Here is a 22854-nt window from a genome sequence, read left to right on the forward strand (position 1 = left end):
AAATAACAAGTATTGGCGAGGATGCAGAGAAAAGGGAATCCTTGGGTATTGTTGCTGCTAAGTCACTTCAGTCATGTCTGACTCTGTGCGACCCCATAGACGGCAGCCCACCAGGCTCCGCCATCCCTGGGATTCTCCAGGCAAGAACACTGGAGTGGGTTGCCATTTCCTTCTCCAATTGGGTATTGTTAGTGGGACTGTAAATTGGTTAGCCATTATGGAAAATGGTATGGATGCTCTTCAAAAAAAGAAAGAAAGAAAGAAAGAAGCTACTATATAATTTTACTTTCAAATATTTACCTGAAGAAAACAAAAGCACAAATTCAAAAAGATACTTGCACACTTATGTTCACTGCAGCATTATTTACAATAGCCAAGATATGGAAGGAATCTAAGTCCACATCAATAGATGAATGGATAAAGCAGATGTAGAATATTTATAGAATGAGATATTCAGTTCAGTTCAGTTCAGTCGCTCAGTCGTGTCTGACTCTCTGCGACCCCATGAATTACAGCACGCCAGGCCTCCCTGTCCATCACCAACTCCCAGAGTACACTCAAACTCATGTCCACAGAGTCGGTGATGCCATCCAGCCATCTCATTCTCTGTCGTCCCCTTCTCCTCCCGCCCCCAACCTTTCCCAGCATCAGAGTCTTTTCCAGTGAGTCAACTCGTCGCATGAGGTGGCCAAAGTATTGCAGTTTCAGCTTTAGCATCAGTCCCTCCAATGAACATCCAGGATTGATCTCCTTTAGAATGGACTGGTTGGATCTCCTTGCAGTATAAGGGACTCTCAAGAGTCTTCTCCAACACCACAGTTCAAAAGCATCGATTCTTCGGTGATCAGCTTTCTTCACAGTCCAACTCTCACATCCATACATGACCACGGGAAAAACCATTGCCTTGACTAGACGGACCTCGGTTGGCAAAGTAATGTCTCTGCTTTTTAATATACTATCAAGGTTGGTCATAACTTTCCTTCCAAGGAGCAAGCGTCTTTTAATTTCATGGCTGCAATCAGCATCTGCAGTGATTTTGGAGCCCAAAAAAATAAAGTCTGACACTGTTTCCACTGTTTTTCCATCTATTTCCCATGAAGTGATGGGACCAGATGCCATGATCTTTGTTTTCTGAATGTTGAGCTTCAAGCCAACCTTTTCACTCTCCTCTTTCACTTTCATCAAGAGGCTCTTGAGTTCCTCTTCACTTTCTGCCATTAAGGGTAGTGTCATCTGCATATCTGAGGTTATTGATATTTCTCCCGGCAATCTTGATTCCAGCTTGTGCTTCTTCCAGCCCAGCATTCCTCATGATGTACTCTGCATATAAGTTAAATAAGTAAGGTGACAATATACAACCTTGACGTACACCTTTTCCTATTTGGAACCAGTCTGTTGTTCCATGTCCAGTTCTGACTGTTGCTTCCTGACCTGCATACAGGTTTCTCAAGAGGCAGGTCAGGTGGTCTGGGATTCCCATCTCTTTCAGAATGTTCCACAGTTTATTGTGATCCACACAGTCAAAGGCTTTGGCATAGTCAATGAAGCAGAAACAGATGTTTTTCTGAAACTCTCTTGCTTTCTCCATGATCCAGCGGATGTTGGCAATTTGATCTCTGGTGCCTCTGCCTTTTCTAAAACCTGCTTGAACATCTGGGAGTTCACGGTTTACATACTGCTGAAGCCTGGCTTGGAGAATTTTGAGCATGACTTTACTAGCGTGTGAGATGAGTGCAATTGTGCGGTAGTTTGAGCATTCTTTGGCATTGCCTTTCTTTGGGATTGGAATGAAGACTGACCTCTTCCAGTCCTGTGGCCAGCGCTGAGTTTTCCAAATGAGATATTACTTAGCCATAAAAAAACCTTGCCATTTGCAATAACATGGGTGGATCTAGAGAGTGTCAAGCTAAATGAAATAAGGCAGAGGAAGACAAATACCAAATGACTGAACTTATATGTGGGGTCTAGTGGGATCTAAAAAACAAAACAAACAAATAAATGAAAACAGGCTTGGAACTTCCTTCAAGGTCCAGGGGTTAAGAATCTGCCTGCTAATGCGGGGGACACAGGTTCGATTCCTGGTCTGGGAAGATCCCACATGCCAGGAGCAACCAAGTCCACGTGCCACAACAACTGAGCCCATTCACCACAACTGCTGAAAACGCATGCCTGGGACCCATGCTCCACAACAAGAGAAGCCACCACGATGAGAAGCCCGTGGACAGCAATAAAGAGTAGTCCTTGCTTGCTGCAACTAGAGAAAGTCCACAGGCAACAACATAGATCCAGTGCAGCCAAAAATAAATAAATTAATTAATTAAAAAAAGAAAGCAGGCTCTTAGAAACAGAGATCAAATGGGTAGTTTCCAGAGAGGGAAATTTTGAGGGAACTAGGTGAAGAGAATTAAGGTTTTGAATTTCCTGTTATAAAATAAATAAGTCACAGGGATGTATTATACAGATTGAAGAATAACATCAATAATATTAAAATAACTTTGTATGAGAACAAATGGTTACTAGATTTATTATGGTGTTCATTTCATAATGTATTTAAATGTTAAATCACTTTGTTGTACAGATGAAACTAACATAACATATAACATTTTATACCACTATGTTTCAATTAAAAACAAAAGAACCTGAAACTTTATAGCTATTTCACAACAATTCCCTAGGTCTCCCTCCCACCAACCCCTGGTAACCACCATTCTCTGTCTCTACAAATTTGGTTACTTTGGATACCTCTGTATCTATAGATATGTGTGAAATCTTATATATCTATATATGATTTTTGTGACTGGCTTATTTCACTTAGTATAATGTCCTCAAGGCTTCCCAGGTGATGCAGTGGTAAAGAACTCTTCTGCTAATGCAGGAGACACAAGAGATTTCAGGTTCAATGCATGGGTTGGGAAGATTCCCTGCAGTGGGAAATGGCAACCCACTCCAGTGTTCTTGCCTGGAAAATTCCATAGACAGGGGAGCCTGGTGGGCTACCAGGGTTGCAAAGTTGGACACACTGAGTGACTAAGCATGAGCACGACAATGTCCTCAGGATTCATCCATGTTATATAGCAAATGACAAGCTTTTCTTCCTTTTAAAGACTGAATAATACCCCACTGTACGTTTATACCATTTTGCTTATCTCTTCATCTGTCAGTGGACACAGATTGCTTCACCATGTGGCTATTGTGAGCAGTGCTGTTATGACATGGGTATACAAATTTCTTTGAACTCTGTTTTAAGTTTTCTTTTTGATATATACCCAGAAGTGGGATTGCTGGACATTTGCTAGTTCTAGATTTAATTTTTTGAGGAACTGCCATACTGTTTTCCATTGTGGTTTATAACATTTTACAATCTCACCAATAGTGCATAAGAGTTCTAATTTATATCCTTTGCCAACATTTGTTACTTTCTTTTTTTTTAATAAGTCATCCTACCTAGTGCTTTTTAAATTATTTCATGTATATTCATTTTTTCTTCTTTACTAGATTTTAAACTTCTTCAGGGCAGGGATCATGTCTGCTCTTCTGTGTGCCCTCAGGGCCTAGAGTAGTGCTTGGCATACCTTAGGTATTTGGAAGTAATCTTTAGTTCATTGAATGAAATGAGCAGTTTGAGTTGAGTTCAGTTCTTTTAGTTTTAGAACTTGGCGTTGAATTTTCTTTATGATTAGACTAAGCTGACTGCCACGATGCAGACTGAATAAGTCTTTAGGACTCTTTGCAAAGGAGCAGAGGGTGTGCATGGGGAGAATGACACTGCTGCTTCCTTCTTGACTACAAATGCAAGCATTGCGGTCATCCCATATGCTGCTAGGTCTATTGTTGAAAGGCATAGTTCCCACACTCCCTGCAAAGGGATAATGCTCTGGAAACCCGGTTCTATTCATGTGGAACCAGAAGAAAATAAACAAATAAACTGACCTTGGGAAGCTCAGAAGTTGGGCCAGCATAAGATCTGTGAGGAAATATCACAGATAGACAAATACCAGTAAGAGACTTCCCTGGTGGTCCAGTGGTCAAGAATATGCCTGCCAATGCAGGAGACACGGGTTTGATCCCTGGTCTAGGAAGATCCCACATGCCGCGGGGCAACTAAGCCAATGGGCCACAGCTATTGAAGCCCATTTGCCTTGAGCCCATGCTCTGCAACAAGAGAAGCCACTGCAATGAGATGCCTGCACACTGCAACTAGAGAAAACTGGCACGGCAACAAAGACAAATGAATACAAATTTTTAAAAAGAAAAGCACCAGTCAGTACAAGTATTCTCAATTCTTCTTTGTTCGCAGGGTCACTCAGCTTCTCCCAATTTTTCTGAAGCCTTGAGTTGTCAATTTCTTATCCATTCCCATGACTTTGAGGGTTACTCTGATTCCCCAAATTCTTTTAGATTCTACATGGAAAAGTCCCTCCATTAGCCATACGTTTGGCATTTGTAAAATGAAACTATCATTAGTATCTAAAAAAGGAACAAGTACAGAGGTGCTGAAGCAATTAGCTTTCAGAGAAGAGATTCTTTAGGAAAATCGCCTCAGGGGGACTGGGTTGGCACAAGGCTGTCAGGTGTGCACCCCCTTCCTGATTCATCTCTGTCTGTGAAACTCCGTCCCAGAGTCAGTGTTCCAGCCCTGGATTTTCCCACCTCTGCTCTCTTCGGGCCCCCATCTCAAAGGATGGGGTTAGAGTAGAAGCCCCAGTCAATAGAAAATTTGTGATTTAGTTGGGCATTCCTAGGTGAAAAAATAAAGTAACACTCCCGAGGTATGCACTGACTGACATTTCTCCAAACTTGTTTGATGGTAAGAATATTCTGGGATGTATGTAAAGAATAAGATTCCTGAACCCACTTCTGGACTTAATGAATTAGAATTTCCTATGAATTTACCTGAGATTTTGTAATTCTTAAAACCTTTAAGACAAGGTTGGAAAACATAACATTAGTAAATATTTATTATTACAGATTTTCGGGGAACCTCATAATAGGGTTTTTTTTCCCTCCTCAGAAAGAGGTAAAGAGACAGCACTATTGATATTGAGTTGGCTGTGTGTCCTCAACCTCTCAGGGCCTCGGTTTCCTTATCTGAGGGGTCAATACTGCATCTCCTTCACTGAGGATTAAATGAGAGAATGCACACAGGATGATTACTCAACGCCTGCTAAATAAAATGCTCATTGTAGAGATGCCATTGTTATTTCCCCACAGAAAAATCCTAGGTATCTGATCATATAAATATGGGTGAATAACAGTTTTGAAAAAGAAAAAACTCACCTTTGATTCTTCCAGAGAGCTACACAGAAAAGTAAGCACATGCAGAAGACCCAAAGAACTTCTCTGACTGGCCCCTGCAGATGCAGCCATGGCTGTGTTTATTAAGCAAAAGGAGGAACATTTTTTCAGACTGGCTCAAGCTGCACAGATAGGACTCAACCCAGACATGACTTGGACTACCAGGGACACTTGGGGGGGCACCATGGGGTTAGAATAGGGATATTAAGTATAAGGACTAGCATCTCCACCTTCCTGACTGAATACGATATTGCCTCAGAGGTAGTTCTCCACACTCTGGAATCAACCAACCCTGGGTGTGAGTCTTAGCTCTACCACTTGCCTGCAGCGTGACCATGGGTAAACTGCTTAAACTCTGGGAGCCTCAGTTTTCTCATCCATAAAAGGATGATATTAACAGTACCTTCCTTAAAGGTTGTTGTTAACACTGAAAAAATGCTGATGCTGTTCAGTTGCTTTAGTTGTGTCCAACTCTTTGTAACCCCATGGACTGTAGCCTGCCAGATTCCTCTGTCCATGAAATTCTCCAGGCAAGAATACTGGAGCAGGTTGCTATACCCTCCTCCAGGGGATCTTCCCGATCCAGGGATCAAACACATGTCTCCTATATTGCAGGTAGATTCTTTACCACTGAGCCACTGGGAAAGCCAGAAAAAAACTGAATGTAAGCAATAGAAATTGGCCATTATAATCAATCTTCAACAAGGGATAGGTTATAATATCCCCTTGGAGAGAACAGACTTTCTCTTCTTTAGGTTCTGTCATACTACTACCGTCACTGTTCTCAGAGTAAACAGAAACCTCCTGGTTAGATTATCTACGTACTGTTCCTTCTCTTCACTCTGCACACAAACCTCTTTCAGGGGCTCCCTGCCATGCCCCCTGCTCCCTCTTCTCACAGACTTCCATACATTTCATCCTCTAGTATCCTCTAATGGCAAGCCACTCCAGTACTCTTGCCTAGAAAATCCCATGGATGGAGGAGCCTGGTAGGCTGCAGTCCCTGGGGTCGCTAAGGGTCGGACACGACTGAGCGACTTCACTTTCACTTTTCACCTTCACACATTGGAGAAGGAAATGGCAACCCACTCCAGTGTTCTTGCCTGGAGAATCCCAGGGATGGGGGAGCCTGGTGGGCTTCCGTCTATGGGGTCACACAGAGTCGGACACGACTGAAGTGACTTAGCAGCAGCAGCAGTATCTTCTAAAAGGGGACTGACCTCTCCCCAGGACTGGGCTGCCTCATCACACTGTTATCAATCACTGTTTGGAGAAAAGGAACACCTTCCACAGGTGGGTAGGAAGACAAAGAGACTGAGGGTGGGGATTGAGGGTGGTCAGGAAGGGAGGAGAACGGATTCAGAATAGGAGCGGAGTGGGGGGAAATGTGTCATGAGGTTCCTCAAAATTGGTGAATTCTGAATCTCATCATTTTCAGTGAATGAACTCAGATGATTCACTTCCCTTCTTCAGCCCTCTATTTTCCTCTCTGTGTAATGGAAAGGGAAGTGCTGCATTTGTGTTAAAGGCAGAGTTATAGGATGCAGCTTGCGAGAGTCCTAAACCCATGAAAGTAGGCTGTGGATGTTATGTTGGTTTTCTCCTGAACAATATTTTTGAGTATGCTAGCTCCTAGTTGAACATACTTCTTTTAACAGCATTGACTTCTTGGCAGTTTTTAGGCTGTGGATGTTATGTTGGTTTTCTCCTGAACAATATTTTTGAGTATGCTAGCTCCTAGTTGAACATACTTCTTTTAACAGCATTGACTTCTTGGCAGTTTTTAGCAAACCCACCAGTTTTTGGTTTCCCATTCTAGTCCTTTGTTCCTGGAATCCCTTTTAGCTTCCAGCTAAGAAGCACAAGCTGGAATCAAGATTGCTGGGAGAAATATCAATAACCTTAGATATGCAGATGACACCACCCTTATGGCAGAAAATGAAGAGGAACTAAATAGCTTCTTGAGGAAAGTGAAAGAGGAGAGTGAAAAGGTTGGCTTGAAGCTCAACATTCAGAAAACAAAGATCATGGCATCTGGTCCCATCACTTCATGGGAAATAGATGGGGAAACAGTGGAAACAGTGTCAGATTTTATTTTGGGGGGCTCCAAAATCACTGCAGATGCTGATTGCAGCCATGAAATTAAAAGACGCTTACTCCTTGGAAGGAAAGTTATGACCAACCTAGATAGCATATTAAAAAGCAGAGACATTACTTTGTCAACAAAGGTCCGTCTAGTCAAGGCTATGGTTTTTCCAGTGGTCATGTATGGATGTGAGAGTTGGACTGTGAAGAAAGCTGATCGCTGAAGAATTGATGCTTTTGAACTGTGGTGCTGGAGAAGCCTCTTGAGAGTCCCTTGGACTGCAAGGAGATCCACCCAGTCCATCCTAAAGGATATCAGTCCTGGGTGTTCATTGGAAGGACTGATGCTAAAGCTGAAACTCCAACTTTGGCTACCTCATGCGACGAGTTGACTCACTGGAAAAGACTCTGATGCTGGGAGTGATTGGGGGCGGGAGGAGATGGGGACGACAGAGAATGAGATGGCTGGATGGCATCACCGACTTGATGGACATGAGTTTGAGTGAACTCCGGGAGTTGGTGATGGACAGGGAGGCCTGGCGTGCTGTGATTCATGGGGTCGCAAAGAGTTGGACACGACTGAGCGACTGAACTGAACTGAAGAAGCTGTTGCCATCCAATAAGGTGTTCTGGGCTCCAGGCAGAAGTCCTAGGACCAGGGCCTAGCTTTGTTTCTGGTAGGTGCCCTTAGAATCCAGAAGGTCTGGAAAGCCATGACCAAAACTCTTTGAGGTAATAAGTTCCTGATTTCGGAAGTAACCAGATTTAGATTAGGGACAAAGGAAAATCTGGCCAAGGCTCAAAATAATTCATTCAGAGGTCTGAGTTTACTGGCTTGGGTGGGGCTAGGAATTGGACCAGAGATGATGAGGCAGAAATGATGAGAAAGGGCAGGGATCATAAGATGAAGCTGGAGGGTCCAACTTGGCCCCTTTGTTCACTGACTAAAGAGTGTAACCTCAGGGTATAGCCCCTGGGCTTTTTGCTTTCCATGAGTAAGGAAGCAAGTATGTGGTTTCCCCCGCCCTACTCTTTCCACAGGCCACTGGGGGCCTAGCAGCTCCAGCACCTCCCCTATCATGTTACAGGCCCCAGACGTGGCTTCCAGTGCCTACTGTGAAAGAGTATCTTCACGTTTAGCATTAAACATGTGGAGAGGCGCAACATGTCTTCAGACCCAAGGAAATTATGTGACCAGCATTCAGAACCTCCTTCCCAGAACTGCAGAGGAATCTGTCTGTCCCACGAGTGTGAGAGAAAGAAGAGTTTCAGGCCACGGACAACTAAAGAGGAGAAGGAGAGTGGGAGTCAGCGCGGTGGGGGTGAGCAGCACACACAGCTGGCCACTTGCTGGGAACTGTTGGCTAAGGACGTAGCATGGCCACTTGACTGGAATCCTGGGATGAAGTCCCAGGAATGGCCTGGACTTCTGAGCCAGGAAAGTCATAGACAGGAAGGCAAGAGAAGCATTTGAGGTAGGAATTATAGTTTACAAATTTCATCCGTGAGTCTCTAGCATCTAGAACTGTGCCTGACACATACAAGGCCCATGATAAATACTGAGTGATTTAATAAAGAACGAATGATTTCACACACGACTATGACCTCATTCAATCGGCAAAGTGAGGCACAGGCAGGGCAGGCGTTGCCTCTTTTTGTACATGGGCAACTGAGACCCAAAGGATTAACTATCTTGCCTGAGGTCATTCGACTTGGATGTGGCTGACCTGTGGCTAGACACTGTACTTCATACACAGCACTAAGTTGAACATTCTTGGTATAGCAACCCAGGAAAACATCCTGTGACTCGACATGAACTTCCCTTCGGGTCCTGCTAGTCAGAAAATAGCCCTTCAGTGGGCCAGCTTCCTAGACACAGTCTCAGGGCCAAGTTCAGCATCCTGGTCTTCCTTGCACACTTGGCATCTGCCTGCTTTTTTATGAGTCTCTCTAGGAAACGGCGCCTCTCCATTAGTCTGTTTTGCCACATCTAATTTGAGGGGTCTGGACTGCTGAGATGTGGAAGTAGGAGGTTGGTGGTTTTACTCTGAGAGTCAGGAACAGAATGAAACCACATATATTCAGTTCCTTATTTTCTCACACTTGATAGAAACTTCAGATACCCTAGACCACTAAGTTAGTTTCAGGAATTCAGGCAAGAGACTAACTCATATTATAGCCAGGGCCTCCCGGGAGCTCAGAGTCCATAGTCTGAGGTGTGTTTCCAGAAGGAAGTCTCCAAAGCCAGCAAGAGGGCTCACCTGAGCAGGAACATCTTACATCATCTGATCCTTCTGTTCAGAGTCTTCTGTTCTGAATCCTTTTCTTTGGAGGCAGTGGGTATAGAGCACAGGACCAGGGTCAGAAAATCTGGGCTCTAGTGCTTGCTTCGCCACTTATCACTTACGTCTCTTCTCTCCACCTCATTTTCCTCGTTTACAGAATGGGAGAAACAATTCCCAGCTATGTAAGGCAGCTCTGAGTTTAAAGAGGAATGGTTTGTATCAAGGTGCTTTTTAGCAAAAGACAGGAATTATGTCAGTACTATTTTTTTATGGCAAGGAAAAAATAAAAGACAAAGAGGAGGAGGAAAACGTCTAGGGTGCCCCGGAATGCTTTGTTCTCCCTTGTTCGTGGATTTCTTCATAATAAAGCACCTAGGTGAACAACATTGGAGAAGGAAATGGCAACCCACTCCAGTGTTCTTGCCTGGAGAATCCCAGGGAAGGGGGAGCCTGGTGGGCTTCCGCCTATGGGGTCACACAGAGTCGGACACGACTGAAGCGACTTAGCAGCAGCAGCAGCTGCAGGTGAACAAGGCGCATGCATCAGGTGCTGAGGGAAAGACACTTAAGATGCAGTGTCTGCCCTAAAAGAACTAGAAGATGACTGTGCACCAAAAGATGAACACAGATTTCAGAGAGCACCAAAGGTCACAGAGTGGAAAAGAAATTCTGTCTTCACAGAGGCTCTAGGGTTGTTCAACCAGGTGAAGAGGCCACAACAGGAAGGAGGGGGAAGAGGAGTGTCATGGTGCATAACGGTCTCCAAGTCTCTTTGTCCGAGAGGAAATGAGGTCATCCTGCTCTCAGAATCAGCATGACAGCCTCCAGCCAAGTAATCTGAAGTCATGAGAGCTGCCGGGAGAGTGCTGTGAATCACAAGAGTCAGCTGGGAATTTCCTGATAACTAACCTACAAGTTTCGGGGTAAGTCCTCAGGCTGCAACATCTCTGTTTACATTTTGATCACGTTTATTTACAATTAGTGGGTTCTAACTCTAAACAAAACATACCACAATCTTCTAGAGGAAGTAGCAAGGCTGGTTTGGAGGCCTCTAGCATTCTGACTCAGTACGTGAGGCTGGCAGCTCAGAGTTGGGCACAGAAAATCTCTCCAGAGGACGATGGGTCACTGGCCTCACAAGCCGGATAGTGAGCTTGTACTTTCCCCAGACAGAGGCCAGAATCCTGAGACCTCAGGCTGGAGCAGAGCAAAGAGGTTTTCCTTCTTCCTGCTCTCCTGGTACTCTCTTCTAACCCTCTCAGGTGAACCCAGACCCAAAGTCCAGGTTTGCCGGGCAGCAAAATGCTGTAGGCCTCCGGCGGCTCAGACGGTAAAGAATCTGCCCTCAATGGGGAGACCCAGGTTCAATCCCTGGGTTGGGAAGATTCCCTAGAGAAGGGAATGCTACCCACTCCAGTATTTTTTCCTGGGAAATCCCATGGACAGAGGCTACAGTCCATGGGATGGCAAAGAGTTAGACATGACTGAGCCTTTAACAATAGGCAGGGAGAGGGACCAAGCCTTATGCCTATTTGGGCCTCCCTGTGGGCCCCTTCTCCTAAGCCTTGGGAGGATTCAGCCTCCTCCCCTTCCACTGAGGTGACAGGGTGGATTCAGGTAACCCCAAGCCCTGGTTCTCAACACTACGGGAAAGGGATGGGGGTGACTGAACTTTAGAATCCCTACTGTGGTTCTTCAGCCCTGCCTGAGAGATAGGTGTATAAGCATGGACTTGTGTGTGTACACAACTATGCACTTGCCCTCAGGCAGGAAGCATAAGTAGAGTTCTTTACACATGGTCTTTCTGAAGACCAATCTTACTTGATGAGCAATTATTTCATCTTACTAGAAACAAGGTTTTATGATATAGAATACTAAATAAACATGCATTTAAAACTATAATTATCTTTTTGGAATGGGTGATATACAAGGTGAAGTCGCTTAGTCGTGTCCGACTCTTTGCAACCCCATGGACTGTAGCCTACCAGGCTTTTCCATCCATGGGATTTTCCAGGCAAGAGTACTGGAGTGGGTTGCCATTTCCTTCTCCAGAGGATCTTCCCGACCCAGGGATTGAACCCAGGTCTCCCGCATTGTAGGCAGACGCTTTACCATCTGAGCCACCAGGGAAGTCCTGTTCAAAAATTTAACAGTGTAAAAGGCCACATAGTGAAAAATAACTCTTCCTATTCTTGTCCTCCAGTTTCCCAATTCCTTTCCTCAGAGGTGAAAACAGAAGTTTCTACATTAAGAAGGCTTTATTTTTCCATTGTCTTTATTAAGTGGCAACACTATGGATGGTTCATTAGAGGAACTTCCTAGAAGACACATCAAAACTTCAATAGAAAGCATCGACAGTTTGTGCCCTAAGACTTTATTCTCACGTGCGTGAGTGTAAAATCGCCTCAGTCCTGTCTCTTTGGAACTTTATGGACTCTAGCCTTCTTGTATCGTCTCTCTATGGAGATTCTCCAGGCAAGAATACTGGAGAGGGTTGCCATGCCCTCGGGGGATCCAATCCAAGTCGCTTATGTCTCCTGCATTGGCAGATAGGTTCTATGCCACTAGCTCCACTTGGGAAGCCCAGTTCTCACAATCCTACAAAATGATAGCAGGATTCTTATCCAGTCCTTATCAAGCTCTCACTTTCAAAGACTTCCCTGAAACTGCAAAAGTGAAAGTCGCTCAGTCGTGTCAGACTCTTTGCGACCAGTGGACTAGTCCACGGGATTCTCCAGGTCAGAATACTGGAGTGGGTAGCCTTTCCCTTCTCCAGGGATCTTTCCAACCCAGGGATCGAACCCAGGTCTCCCGCATTGCAGGCGGATTCTTTACCAGCTGAACCACAAGGGAAGCCCAATCAAACTGCAAATTCTCAATAAAATCCGACGCCCTCCCCCACCCCTTGTCAGGACCAAACTGCCTTACTGCAGTAAGCAATAAAAGCTTGTCTTATCCACTGGTTGTGTTGATTTTGGGAAAAGCCGGCATACTACAGGGGCAGCCCCAGTAAGCAGGGGTGTTTTGGGTTTTTTTGGTCTGTTTCAGCCAGCGTGCATTTTCACACTGAGAAAGACTTCACAGCTGTACGAGCTGCGGGCTGTGCCCCTAAGCCCAGGGGTCCGAATCGCTGTCCTAGGCAGTTGGAGGCCGAGGGTGGAGAAGAGCTGGTTTAATGGAGGGGAGAGTCTCCCTAGCGCCTCCCCTTTTGGCAATTCGGAAGGTGGAGGGGTGCTGCACCCGGCCGGCCCAGGCCAGGTGAATGGAAGGAGGGGTGGTGAATTTGGTTACCTCTCCATCTCTAGGTTCAGACCTGGTTCGTTCCCTCCACTGGGGACCGCGCTGCCCCTCACAGTTTCGGCTGTGGAAGCCTGTGGGTCCAAGCGGCGGCGGGCCGGCAGGGAAGGGGAGGGAAGGGAGCGGACTGGGCGATCCCGGGCTGGGGCGGGGCCAGAGCTGGGGCGAGTCCTGATATAGAGCCTGCAGTGCCGGCAGGCGGCACAGCGCAGAGCCTGGAGCCCTAGACCCCGGCGGAGCATCAGAGTGCCTCCAAGTCCCCACAGTCCCGGTCCTGCGCCCCTCTGGCGGTAGCCGCGGGTGAGTGTGAGCCTCCCTGAGAGCGCAGAGTGGATGCGGGGGACCCCGCTCCTGCCGGCTTTACTTCCCCTTACCGCCTGCCCCGGCTCGGCTGCGTCTGCGCGCTGAGTCACCGCCCCGTGCCCATGTGTCCCCCTGCAGCGGCGGGTCCAGGCTGCGCCACGATCCCCTGAACCTCCAGAGAGGGGAGACGGTCAGGCCTGGGGAGCCAGGTCACCGCGGGCTCATCCCGCAGGGAACCTAGGGGCTCCAGCCCTGAACTGCAGTAATCCACCCCGTCCGCCTTCGCGCTCCTCCGCTTCTTCCCCTGACTTCTCCTTCCCACACAGAGCTTCTGTCTAGAGCCCCAGCCTTGCCACCATGAGGGTCCTGTTGGCATGCCTGCTCGTCTGTGCCCTGGTCGTGAGCGACTCCGAAGTGAGTGGCTTCCCTGCTTTGACTGTAGGTGGCGGGAGGCGGCTTGCAAGACCCCCCAAACAGCGAACAGCTCAGGGAAAGGAAGGGGCTGCATAGGGAGCCGGAGTCCTCCAAAATTCATCAACAGTAGGGCCAAACAGGGATAAAGGACAGATGTGGCACTGGGGCCTTGAGAACTGGGGAGCTTGCACTTGCTGGCAAGGGAAGAAGAAGCCGCGGGGACTGCCCCAACCTGCTGGCACCTGATTTGTGAAGCTTATTTGAGTCAGTCCATTTCTCCCTGCTGGAAACCTATGATCTTCCATATGAGGGCTAGTTAGACATGAACAGGGTGAGGAGAGAGGCAACTGGAGGGAGGGTGAGTGTGGGGATTGGAGCCAGTTCATCTTCACTCCGGGCTCTAAGGAACATGGAGCCTTTGATGAACTTTCTCTCCCCCGCTCCCCTATCTCTTCCAGGGCAGCAATGAAGTTCATAAAGAGTCTGGTGCATGTGAGTATCCACCCCTTGCACAGATATCTCGGAAAAGCCTCAGGGGGCAGCCCTTCCCTGTTCTTGCTTCAAGGCTGGTTCTCCCCTGGCCTACTCCCAAGCTTCTTGCTTACCCTCCAACCTTTGTGTTTTCCAGCCAACTGTGGCTGTCTGAACGGAGGGAAATGTGTGTCCTACAAGTACTTCTCCAACATTCAGCGATGCAGTTGCCCAAAGAAATTCCAAGGGGAACACTGTGAGATAGGTATGGGGGTCCTGACTCTAACTGGGAGGGGGCGGGGGTACCAGTGATTTGGGGGCAGGGAGACATGGGTGGGATGCAAGAGCATCTACAGTGAACACACACTGTCTCATGAAGCTGGGGCTGCACAAATGTAAGATGGGGGTGGAAAGAGACCCTTTCTAGGATCGTCTACCTCACTGAAATCATCTGAGGCCTGGCAAGTTCTCTAAAATGCCTGTCTGAACTTACTTCTCTAATAGTCTCATCCCCACATTCTTCCACAGATACATCGAAAACCTGCTATCAGGGGAATGGTCACTCTTACCGAGGGAAGGCCAACACAGACCTCAGAGGCCGGCCCTGCCTGGCCTGGAACTCTGCCACCGTCCTTCTGAAAACGTACCATGCCCACAGATCTGATGCCATTCAGCTGGGCCTGGGGAAACACAATTATTGCAGGTAAGTGGTAAGTGGGGGTAGCAAGGACCTTCCTCATGGCCTCACAGAAACCCTTATTACTATCCTGTTTGCCAAGTGCTGGCCATAGTATGAGAAAATCAAGGCCATTGGTTGAGTCTTCTCTGAAGGGGAAGAGACGGCAAAGGCAGTTTGGCTTGGAATGACACCCTCCTCCCCTCTATGTTGCAGGAACCCAGACAATAAGAGAAGGCCCTGGTGCTATGTGCAGGTGGGCCTAAAGCAGTTTGTCCAGGACTGCATGGTGCAGGACTGCTCTGCTGGTAAGCGTCACTGGCCTGTTCATGACGGTGGGGTGGAAGGGGACAAACTCCTCTGTTCCCTTAGGGATGAGGAGGGAGGCCTGCCTGGCCCTGAAAACTGGGTGGCCAGAGGACCAGGAGCAAAACACTTTATCCTGCCTCCCTCCCCAAGACATCCCTTTCTTTCTCCTCCAGGAAAAAGTCCCTCCTCTCCTAAGGAGAGAGTAGAGTTCCAGTGTGGCCAGAAGGCTCTAAGGCCTCGCTTTAAGATTGTTGGGGGAGAATTCACCACCATCGAGAACCAGCCTTGGTTTGCAGCCATCTATAGGAGGCATCGAGGAGGCTCTGTCACCTATTTGTGTGGTGGCAGTCTCATCAGTCCCTGCTGGGTGGTCAGCGCCACACACTGCTTCATGTATGTTCCTTGTTTCTTGTTCCTGACCCTTCTGCCCAAACAAATCCCTTCCTCCTTCCCAGCAAAAGATTCCCCTTATTTCTAATCCCTCAGCCTCTCTCTATATGGCCCATGGCCTTGAGGAGAGGTGATGCTCTCAGGTCATTGTGGTGGGGAGGGGGAAGTGACAGGATCTCACAGGATCAGTCTGTCTGACAGATCTCCCCACAGTGATCACCCAAAGAAGGAGGACTACATTGTCTACCTGGGTCGGTCAAGGCTTAACTCGGACACACTTGGGGAGATGAAGTTTGAGGTGGAAAAGCTCATTTTGCATGAGGACTACAGTGCGGACACTCTTGCTCACCACAATGATATTGGTGAGTGGAAAACCCTTATCTGCCTAATGATGATAGCTGGCGGGAGGGGCATCTGGAGAGACCTGAGTGGGAAGTTGGGGTTGGAGGGGAACTTGAAGACCCTGCTTTAAAGGGAGTGGTAGGGACGGGTTCAGAGTTAAAAACACGAGAGGCCTAGTGCTCCTCTGTAGAGTCCCTGAATTTTCAAACAGGTAGCCTCCGCTGGGTGGCAATAGCTTGGACTGGGACGCCCTTTCCGTTGTGGGATGGAGCCTCTGTCTGTCCCAGGATATAGAATTTGGAGAGGGTATTGGGGCTGGTTTCAGCCCAACTGCCTCTGCCAGGGCTTTTTTCAGGAAAAAATCCATACAGCTGTATGCAGTAGCCCTGGCTGTCTAAGCCTCTGTCAGCAACTGGAACAAAGCCCTTGAGGCACAGAACAGAAGAGGCTTGTTTTAGGTGACAGGCTACCAGCAGACCTCCCAGGATACCCTCTGACCTTAACTGATGCAGGAACAGACAGCCTCAGGGTTTGGAGGGGAGTGATGGTAACCACCTGACCAGGTGGTGATCTTTCTCCTCTGCCTCCTTCCTGCTCCCCTAGCCTTGCTGAAGATCCGTACCAGCAGTGGCCAATGTGCACAGCCCTCCCGGTCCATACAGACCATCTGCCTGCCCCCACTATATGGAGATGCCCGTTTTGGCACAAGGTGTGAGATCACTGGCTTCGGAAAAGAGAGTCCTTGTAAGTGACATTTGGGCCTGGATGAGAGGGTCCTGGGCAAGTGTTGTAGCCTGGAATTGAGCTCAGCTTGATCAAGGGGAGGACTGTGGAGAAAGAGATGGGAGCACAGTGGAAGCAGTAGATGGGTCCAGGGATGGAGTGGGGAGCATTATTTAGGAATCGATGGGCCACAAAATTAAATGGGTGAGGGGTGAGGGACTACAGGTGGGGTAAAGACCTAGATTTTGGGTGGGAAAAAAATAAGGGCTTTCCCTGGTAGGGAGGCTTTTTGGTCCCCTCCCTGACAGAGAGTCCCAGTGTGCAGACTGGACAGACACATCTTAACATAAATTCCTCCCTGTTTCCTCCATCCAGCTGACTATCGCTACCCAGAGCAGCTGAAAATGACTTTTGTAAATCTGGTTTCCCATGAGGAGTGTCAGCAGCCCCACTACTATGGCGCTGAAATCACTGACAAAATGCTGTGTGCGGCTGACCCACAGTGGGAAACAGATTCCTGCCAGGTGAGCGTTCTAAGCATCTCCCTCCATCACCCTAGTCTCCCACAGCTTCTGGGCTTTTTCCTATCAACTTTGGGGTGTCTCTCTCCAGTCAAAGTCCCAAGAAGCCAGGACCAGGACTGGGGCTCCAAATATTGGTCAAGAGCCTGGCTCTGTGCTAGGCACTTTAATACAATGCAGTGCTCAGAGTGTCGTGTGAATTATAACTGATCAGCTGTTTAGGAGAAGGAGGTGAGCAGCAACTAGGTGGTCATGGCGGGGGGCGCTTCAGAGAGAAAGAATGTGACTCATAATCCATAGGGATTTGACAGGGAGGCAGAGGGAAGACTGGTGAGCATTTCAGTTTGCAAGATTCACAAAAATGAGAATGACCATGGCATATCTTGGGATGGGAAGGAGAAGTATAAGGTCTGAAAATGTAGATGGAATTGTAGATAACAGGACTTTGAAAGGCAAGCAGAGGATTTTTAAACTTGATGTGGTAGGAAATGGGGAGTCACTAAGGACTTTGACTCTAGGAAACTCTTTGCTCTCTTCGGCATGATTGGCCCCCTTCTCACTTCTCCTAGGACTCACCTTTTGTGTCTTTGGCTTAACAGGGAGACTCAGGGGGCCCGCTGGTCTGCACCATCCAAGGCCACCTGACCCTGACTGGGATTGTGAGCTGGGGCCGTGAATGTGCCATGAAGGACAAGCCAGGAGTCTACACAAGGGTCTCAAAATTCCTGCCCTGGATCCACACTCACACCAGGGGAGAGATTGACTTTGCCCTCTGAAGGACCCAAGAGAACCAAGGAAAGCACCACCCACTCCCATGCTGACTGTCATCTTTGCAGTAGGGCCAGCTGCACAGCTATATATAAGGAAGAAACTGAGGAAGATGGACTCTGCAGAGGTGGTTTTGCTTGTGCTGCCCCCAGGGTGAACGACAGTAGGCTTACCCTCAGATGTAGTCTGGGTGCTGGACGCCCAGATCCTTCCTGGTCAGGATGGAAGGGTGGTCCTGAACCGGGATAGTATTGTCCGTTTCTGGACTAAAGCTTCCTGGAGTTAAAAATGGCATCTCCTGTGCATAGGTGGAAGGAGACCCAGCTCCCTGGCAGTGGGCCATTCATGAGACCCACTGTTGGGAAATGAATAATTTCCCAATTAGGAAGTATAACAGAGCTGAGGTCTCTTGAGAGAGCTCAACCAATGAAAGAACAATGGTTTGGAGGGTAGAGACACTAATGACTTGAGGGAAGGGCTCTGACATTCCATGAATGTATCAGGAAACGTTATATGTAAGTGTTTATGTTTGCACACTTGTATGCAAGCTGTGTCAGTGTAAGAGCTGGTGTTCTGTGTCTGACTGCAAGTCTAGATACTTCCCCAAATTGTCTGGATGTGATGTCATACAGAATAGCCTGTTTGGAGAAGTCGTGGGTCACTCCTGAGGCCTCTTTGCCTCCCAGGTGATGATATGTATAAATGTATCATTCTGGGGCACAGACTGTGAGAAGCACTAAATTTGCAGTTTCAGTTTCACATAGATGTTTTCTTGGCCAGTTATCCCTTCCGACCTCCTAGTTGAGTTCATCCAATCCTCGCTGAGTGAGGTGAGGACCACTCCTGTACACTGAATATTTAATAATTATATTCTGGTATTTTTATTTATATCTATTTTTGTAATTTTGAATAAATATGATCAATCAAATGTGATTTTTCTGAAGATTTTGGCTCTTTCCTGGTGCTTGTATGGGAGGGAGTTGGGAGCATAAAAAGTAGAAGATGATGATGGTGGAATGCATCCTAGGGTTTCCCATGAGGCTATATCTTGGACTTAATGGGCCTTTGGGAAGGAGAAGCTAGGAGAGTTGTAGAGCAGATCCTCCATAGCACATAAGGTGCCCCAGGGACTTCTCTGGTGGTCCAGTGGTTAAGTCTCTGCCTTCCAATGTAGGAAGCAGAGGTTTGATCCCTGGGGAACTAAGGTCCCACATCTGGTGGTGTGGCCAAAAAAAAAAAAGGGTGCCCCAAGCCAGAAGTTCACAGCTTGATAAATGGTTTGCAGGCTTTGTCAACTCTCAGTTCCTTCCTGAGCCTGATGCCTTTGGGCAGTGCACATCATATTCAGCTTTACACGGTGATCCTCTTTAGGATTGTGTGTGTAACTACATTGCTTCAGTTGTGTCCAACTCTTTGAGACCCCATGAACTGTAGCCAACCAGGCTCCTATGTCCATGGAATTCTCCAGGCAAGAATACCAGAGTAGGTTGCCATGCCTCGCTGCAGGGTCTTTAGGATTAGTTTTATCATATTCTCTTCATTCTATCCTCAACAATCCTTAGGCTGAATTCACCAAAGCAGGAGACATGCACAGGTTGCTGATCCAAAACCCAGCCCAACTTGAGTTGGTGGCATTCAGGAAACAGAAAACATAATTTCCCATAATTTGTACATGAGGCTGGTGCTGAGTTTCCCCGGTGTGCTAATGAAGTTCATGACCAGCCTTTCCTATCCCCAATATCAGGAAGTTCAGAATCTAAAGCTGAGTGATATCCTGATGTATGTGTACATGTATTTTGAACCAAATATCAACTTCTCAAAGATTGGATGTAGAAGGCAAGCCAGGAGTTATAGTTGGATGCCAAAATACTGAAATTTCCAAGCTATGTTAGTGAGTTTTGGCAGTGTTTCTTTACTAAGTCACCTGAGAACATTAAAAATAGATTGATAGTCTATGCTCCACCCACAGAGGCTGTGATTCAGGTCAGCACTGGTGCCAGGGCTCGTGATTTTAGAAAAATTCCCTAGGCGTTTCTGATATGCAGCCCTGATTCAGATCTGTTGGGGACAATTGGCCTGATTATGTGAAGGACTCAGGAAATTCAAGATGTGGTCAGCATATGTTCTCTACATGAACAGTTATATTTCTGAGTAGGGTTTGAAGGTACAAGGTCTCCTAGTCTTCTTGTTCAGAGAATCTCTAGACCATGGACCCCTGGAAGGCAAGGATCCAGAGAATTCAGTTTTTAATCCCCATAATCTAGCATGTTTCATTCAGTATGATGCAATGGTTCAGAGCATGGATTTTGGAGTCAGGTAGCCCAGACTAGATTCTTGTATGACTTGGGAACAACTCTTAACATTTTGTGCCTCAGTTTACTCATTGGTTCACAAAAACTGTGAAAATTTCTTAAAGACATGGGAATACCAGACCACCTTACCTGCCTCCTGAGAAATCTAAATTCAGGTCAAGAAGCAACAGTTAGAACTGGACATGGAACAACAGACTGGTTCCAAATGGGGAAAGGAATACATCAAGGCTGTATATTGTCACCCTGCTTATTTAACTCATATGCAGAGTACATTATGTGAAATGCCAGGCTGGATGAAGCACAAGCTGGAATCAAGATTTCCAGGAGAAATATCAATAACATCTGATATGCAAAGGACACCACCCTTATGGCAGAAAGTGAAAAAGAACTAAAGAGCCTTTTGATGAACATGAAAGAGGAGAGTGAAAAAGTTGTCTTAAAACTCAACATTCAAAAAATGAAGATCATGGCATCTGGTCCCATCACTTAATGGCAAATAGATGGGGAAACAATGTAAACAGTGAGAGACTATACTTTTGGGCTACAAAATCACTGCTGATAATGACTGTAACCATGAAATTAAAAGATGTTTGTTCCTTGGAAGAAAAGCTATGACAAACCCAGAAAGCATATTAAAAAACAGAGACATTACTTTGCCAACAAAGGTCCATCTAGTCAAAGCTATGGTTTTTCCAGTAGTCACGTATGGATATGAGAGCTGGACTATAAAGAAAGCTGAGCACTGCAGAACTGATGCTTTTGAATTGTGGTGTTGGAGAAGACTCTTGAGAGTCCCTTGGATTGCAAGGAGATCCAACCAGTCTATCCTAAAGGAAATCAGTCCTGAATATTCATTGGAAGGACTGATGCCAAAGCTGAAACTCCAATACTTTGGCCACCTGATGGGAAGATCTGACTCATTGGAAAAGACCCTGATGCTGGGAAAGATTGAAGGCAGGAGGAGAAGGGGACGACAGAGGATGAGATGGTTGGATTGTATCACTGACTCGATGGATATGACTTTGAGCAAACTCTGAGACTTGGTTATAGACAGGGAAGCCTGGCATGCTGCAGCCCATGGGGTTGCAAAGGGTCGGACACAACTGAGTGACTGAACTGAGCTGAACTTCTTCATTGGTATAAAAGAGGTATCTACCGCCCAGGATTGTTTTAAGGATTCATGCACTCAGAAATCTCTTAGCCATAACCCTGGCACCTGGTAAAAGCTCATAAAACAGTGCCAACTATCATAAAACTCAGCACATTCTTGTAGAATTGAATTAGGAACCCCCTCCCCTCTTCCCCACCAGGACTGAATATGTGTGTTTTGTGGAAGCTGAAATCTGCTAGGAGAGAAAAGGCACGGTGTGAAGCTAAGGAGCCCAGCCCACGCTGAGTTGCTCCTCAGCCTCTGCATTTCCCTCCAGGGGCCAAGAAAGATCATGTTCCAACACGAGCAGCGCCAGCATCAGGGCTCACAGACACTGAAAACAGGAAGTATAAACCCCACTGGCGAATTGAGCAACGCACTGCTAACAATCTTCAGACCATTTCCCAGCCACCTGACTGACCCCCAGCCAGCTGCTGTCTCTTCCCTGTCACAGACTTCACTCGGGGTTAGCAGGGATCAGCCACTTCTCCAGCAACCAGTTTTGTGGCTCCAGATACGACCCTCTCACTCACTCTAGGGACTACCTTCTTCTAGTGTCCTCATGTTCTGGACCTCGTGCTAAAAGTCCTTCACCAAGGATCTGGTTTAATCCTTGTAACTATCCTATTGATGGGGGAAGATGCCATCCTTAGCCCCGTGTAAGAGTAGAGAAAATGGAGACACAGAGAGGTTGGGTGACTTGCCCAAGGTAGTGTGGCTGGTAAGTTGTGGAGCCAGGCTTCTGACCCAGGCAGCTGGCTCCAGAGCATACAGGCCCAGCACTGTGACATATGATTTCTCAGCAGGGCCCCACCTGAGGGAAGGTTAGCAGCCCTCTTTTCAAGCTCTCTACTTCAGGGATGCTGGCTTTGGGGAGGCTAGGTGTGTCAGGATTTCAACCCTGGCCTAGATTATAATTCTTCTCTCTTAAAAGACTCCCAGGCCAAGAGAGCAGATCACATTCAAGCACCAGTTGCAAAGTAACACTTCACCCTTCTCAAGTGAACCTCAGCCTTTTTGGTTGAAACCTGATTTCATTGAAGTGGTTTTTGCTTTCACCAGAACCCCACCTTCTGAAATAGTCTGTGGCCCATTGTATTATCAGGGCCTGACTTGATTTCCACTCATGCTCTGCCTTTCCCAAGCCAACCTCCCACAACAACCACACCCCTGCTTCCACCCTTCCACCCTCACCCCAACTTGTCCACCTTCTTCCCCAGGTGCAGACACTTGAGCCTGCCCTTTGAATCACAGTGAGAGGAGTTTGCTGAGCTGTACTTTAAATAATAGTATTATTGGGATATACTAATTCACATATACAAGTCACCCATTTAAAGTGTACAACCAAATGATTTTTAGTATATTCACAGAGTTGTGCAACTATCATTACCATCAATTTTAGAACATGTTCATTACCACAAAAAGAAACCCCATACCAGGGAAGAGGGATAAATCAAGAACCTGGGATTAACATACACACTCTACTATATAAGATAAATAACCAACAGGGACC

At 46.9% G+C, this 22854-nt stretch overlaps 1 protein-coding gene across 3 annotated transcripts; it reads left to right on the forward strand.

Moving 5' to 3' along the window:
- Positions 1–10515: 10515 nt before the first annotated feature.
- Positions 10516–18812, forward strand: PLAU (plasminogen activator, urokinase). Of its 3 annotated transcripts, none has more exons than XM_088842022.1 (11): positions 10516–10588; positions 13592–13679; positions 14138–14171; positions 14308–14415; positions 14679–14853; positions 15043–15134; positions 15309–15528; positions 15727–15887; positions 16471–16611; positions 16966–17114; positions 17711–18812. In XM_088842022.1, exons 2-11 carry the CDS (start codon positions 13623–13625, stop codon positions 17885–17887), a joined length of 1314 nt encoding a protein of 437 aa, XP_088698148.1. In that variant the 5' UTR covers positions 10516–10588; positions 13592–13622; the 3' UTR covers positions 17888–18812. The 3 variants fall into 3 exon arrangements, with proteins under 3 accessions (XP_088698148.1, XP_055281378.1, XP_055281379.1); XM_055425403.2 differs by lacking the exon at positions 10516–10588 and adding an exon at positions 13107–13262; XM_055425404.2 differs by lacking the exon at positions 10516–10588 and adding an exon at positions 13107–13262 and having other exon boundaries at positions 15739–15887.
- The last annotated feature ends 4042 nt before the right edge of the window (positions 18813–22854 follow it).

This window comes from Moschus berezovskii, chromosome 12 (genome assembly GCF_049115385.1).
Source record: "Moschus berezovskii isolate FMDL1 chromosome 12, NW_MosBer_1.0, whole genome shotgun sequence".
NCBI classification, from domain to species: Eukaryota; Metazoa; Chordata; class Mammalia; order Artiodactyla; family Moschidae; genus Moschus; species Moschus berezovskii.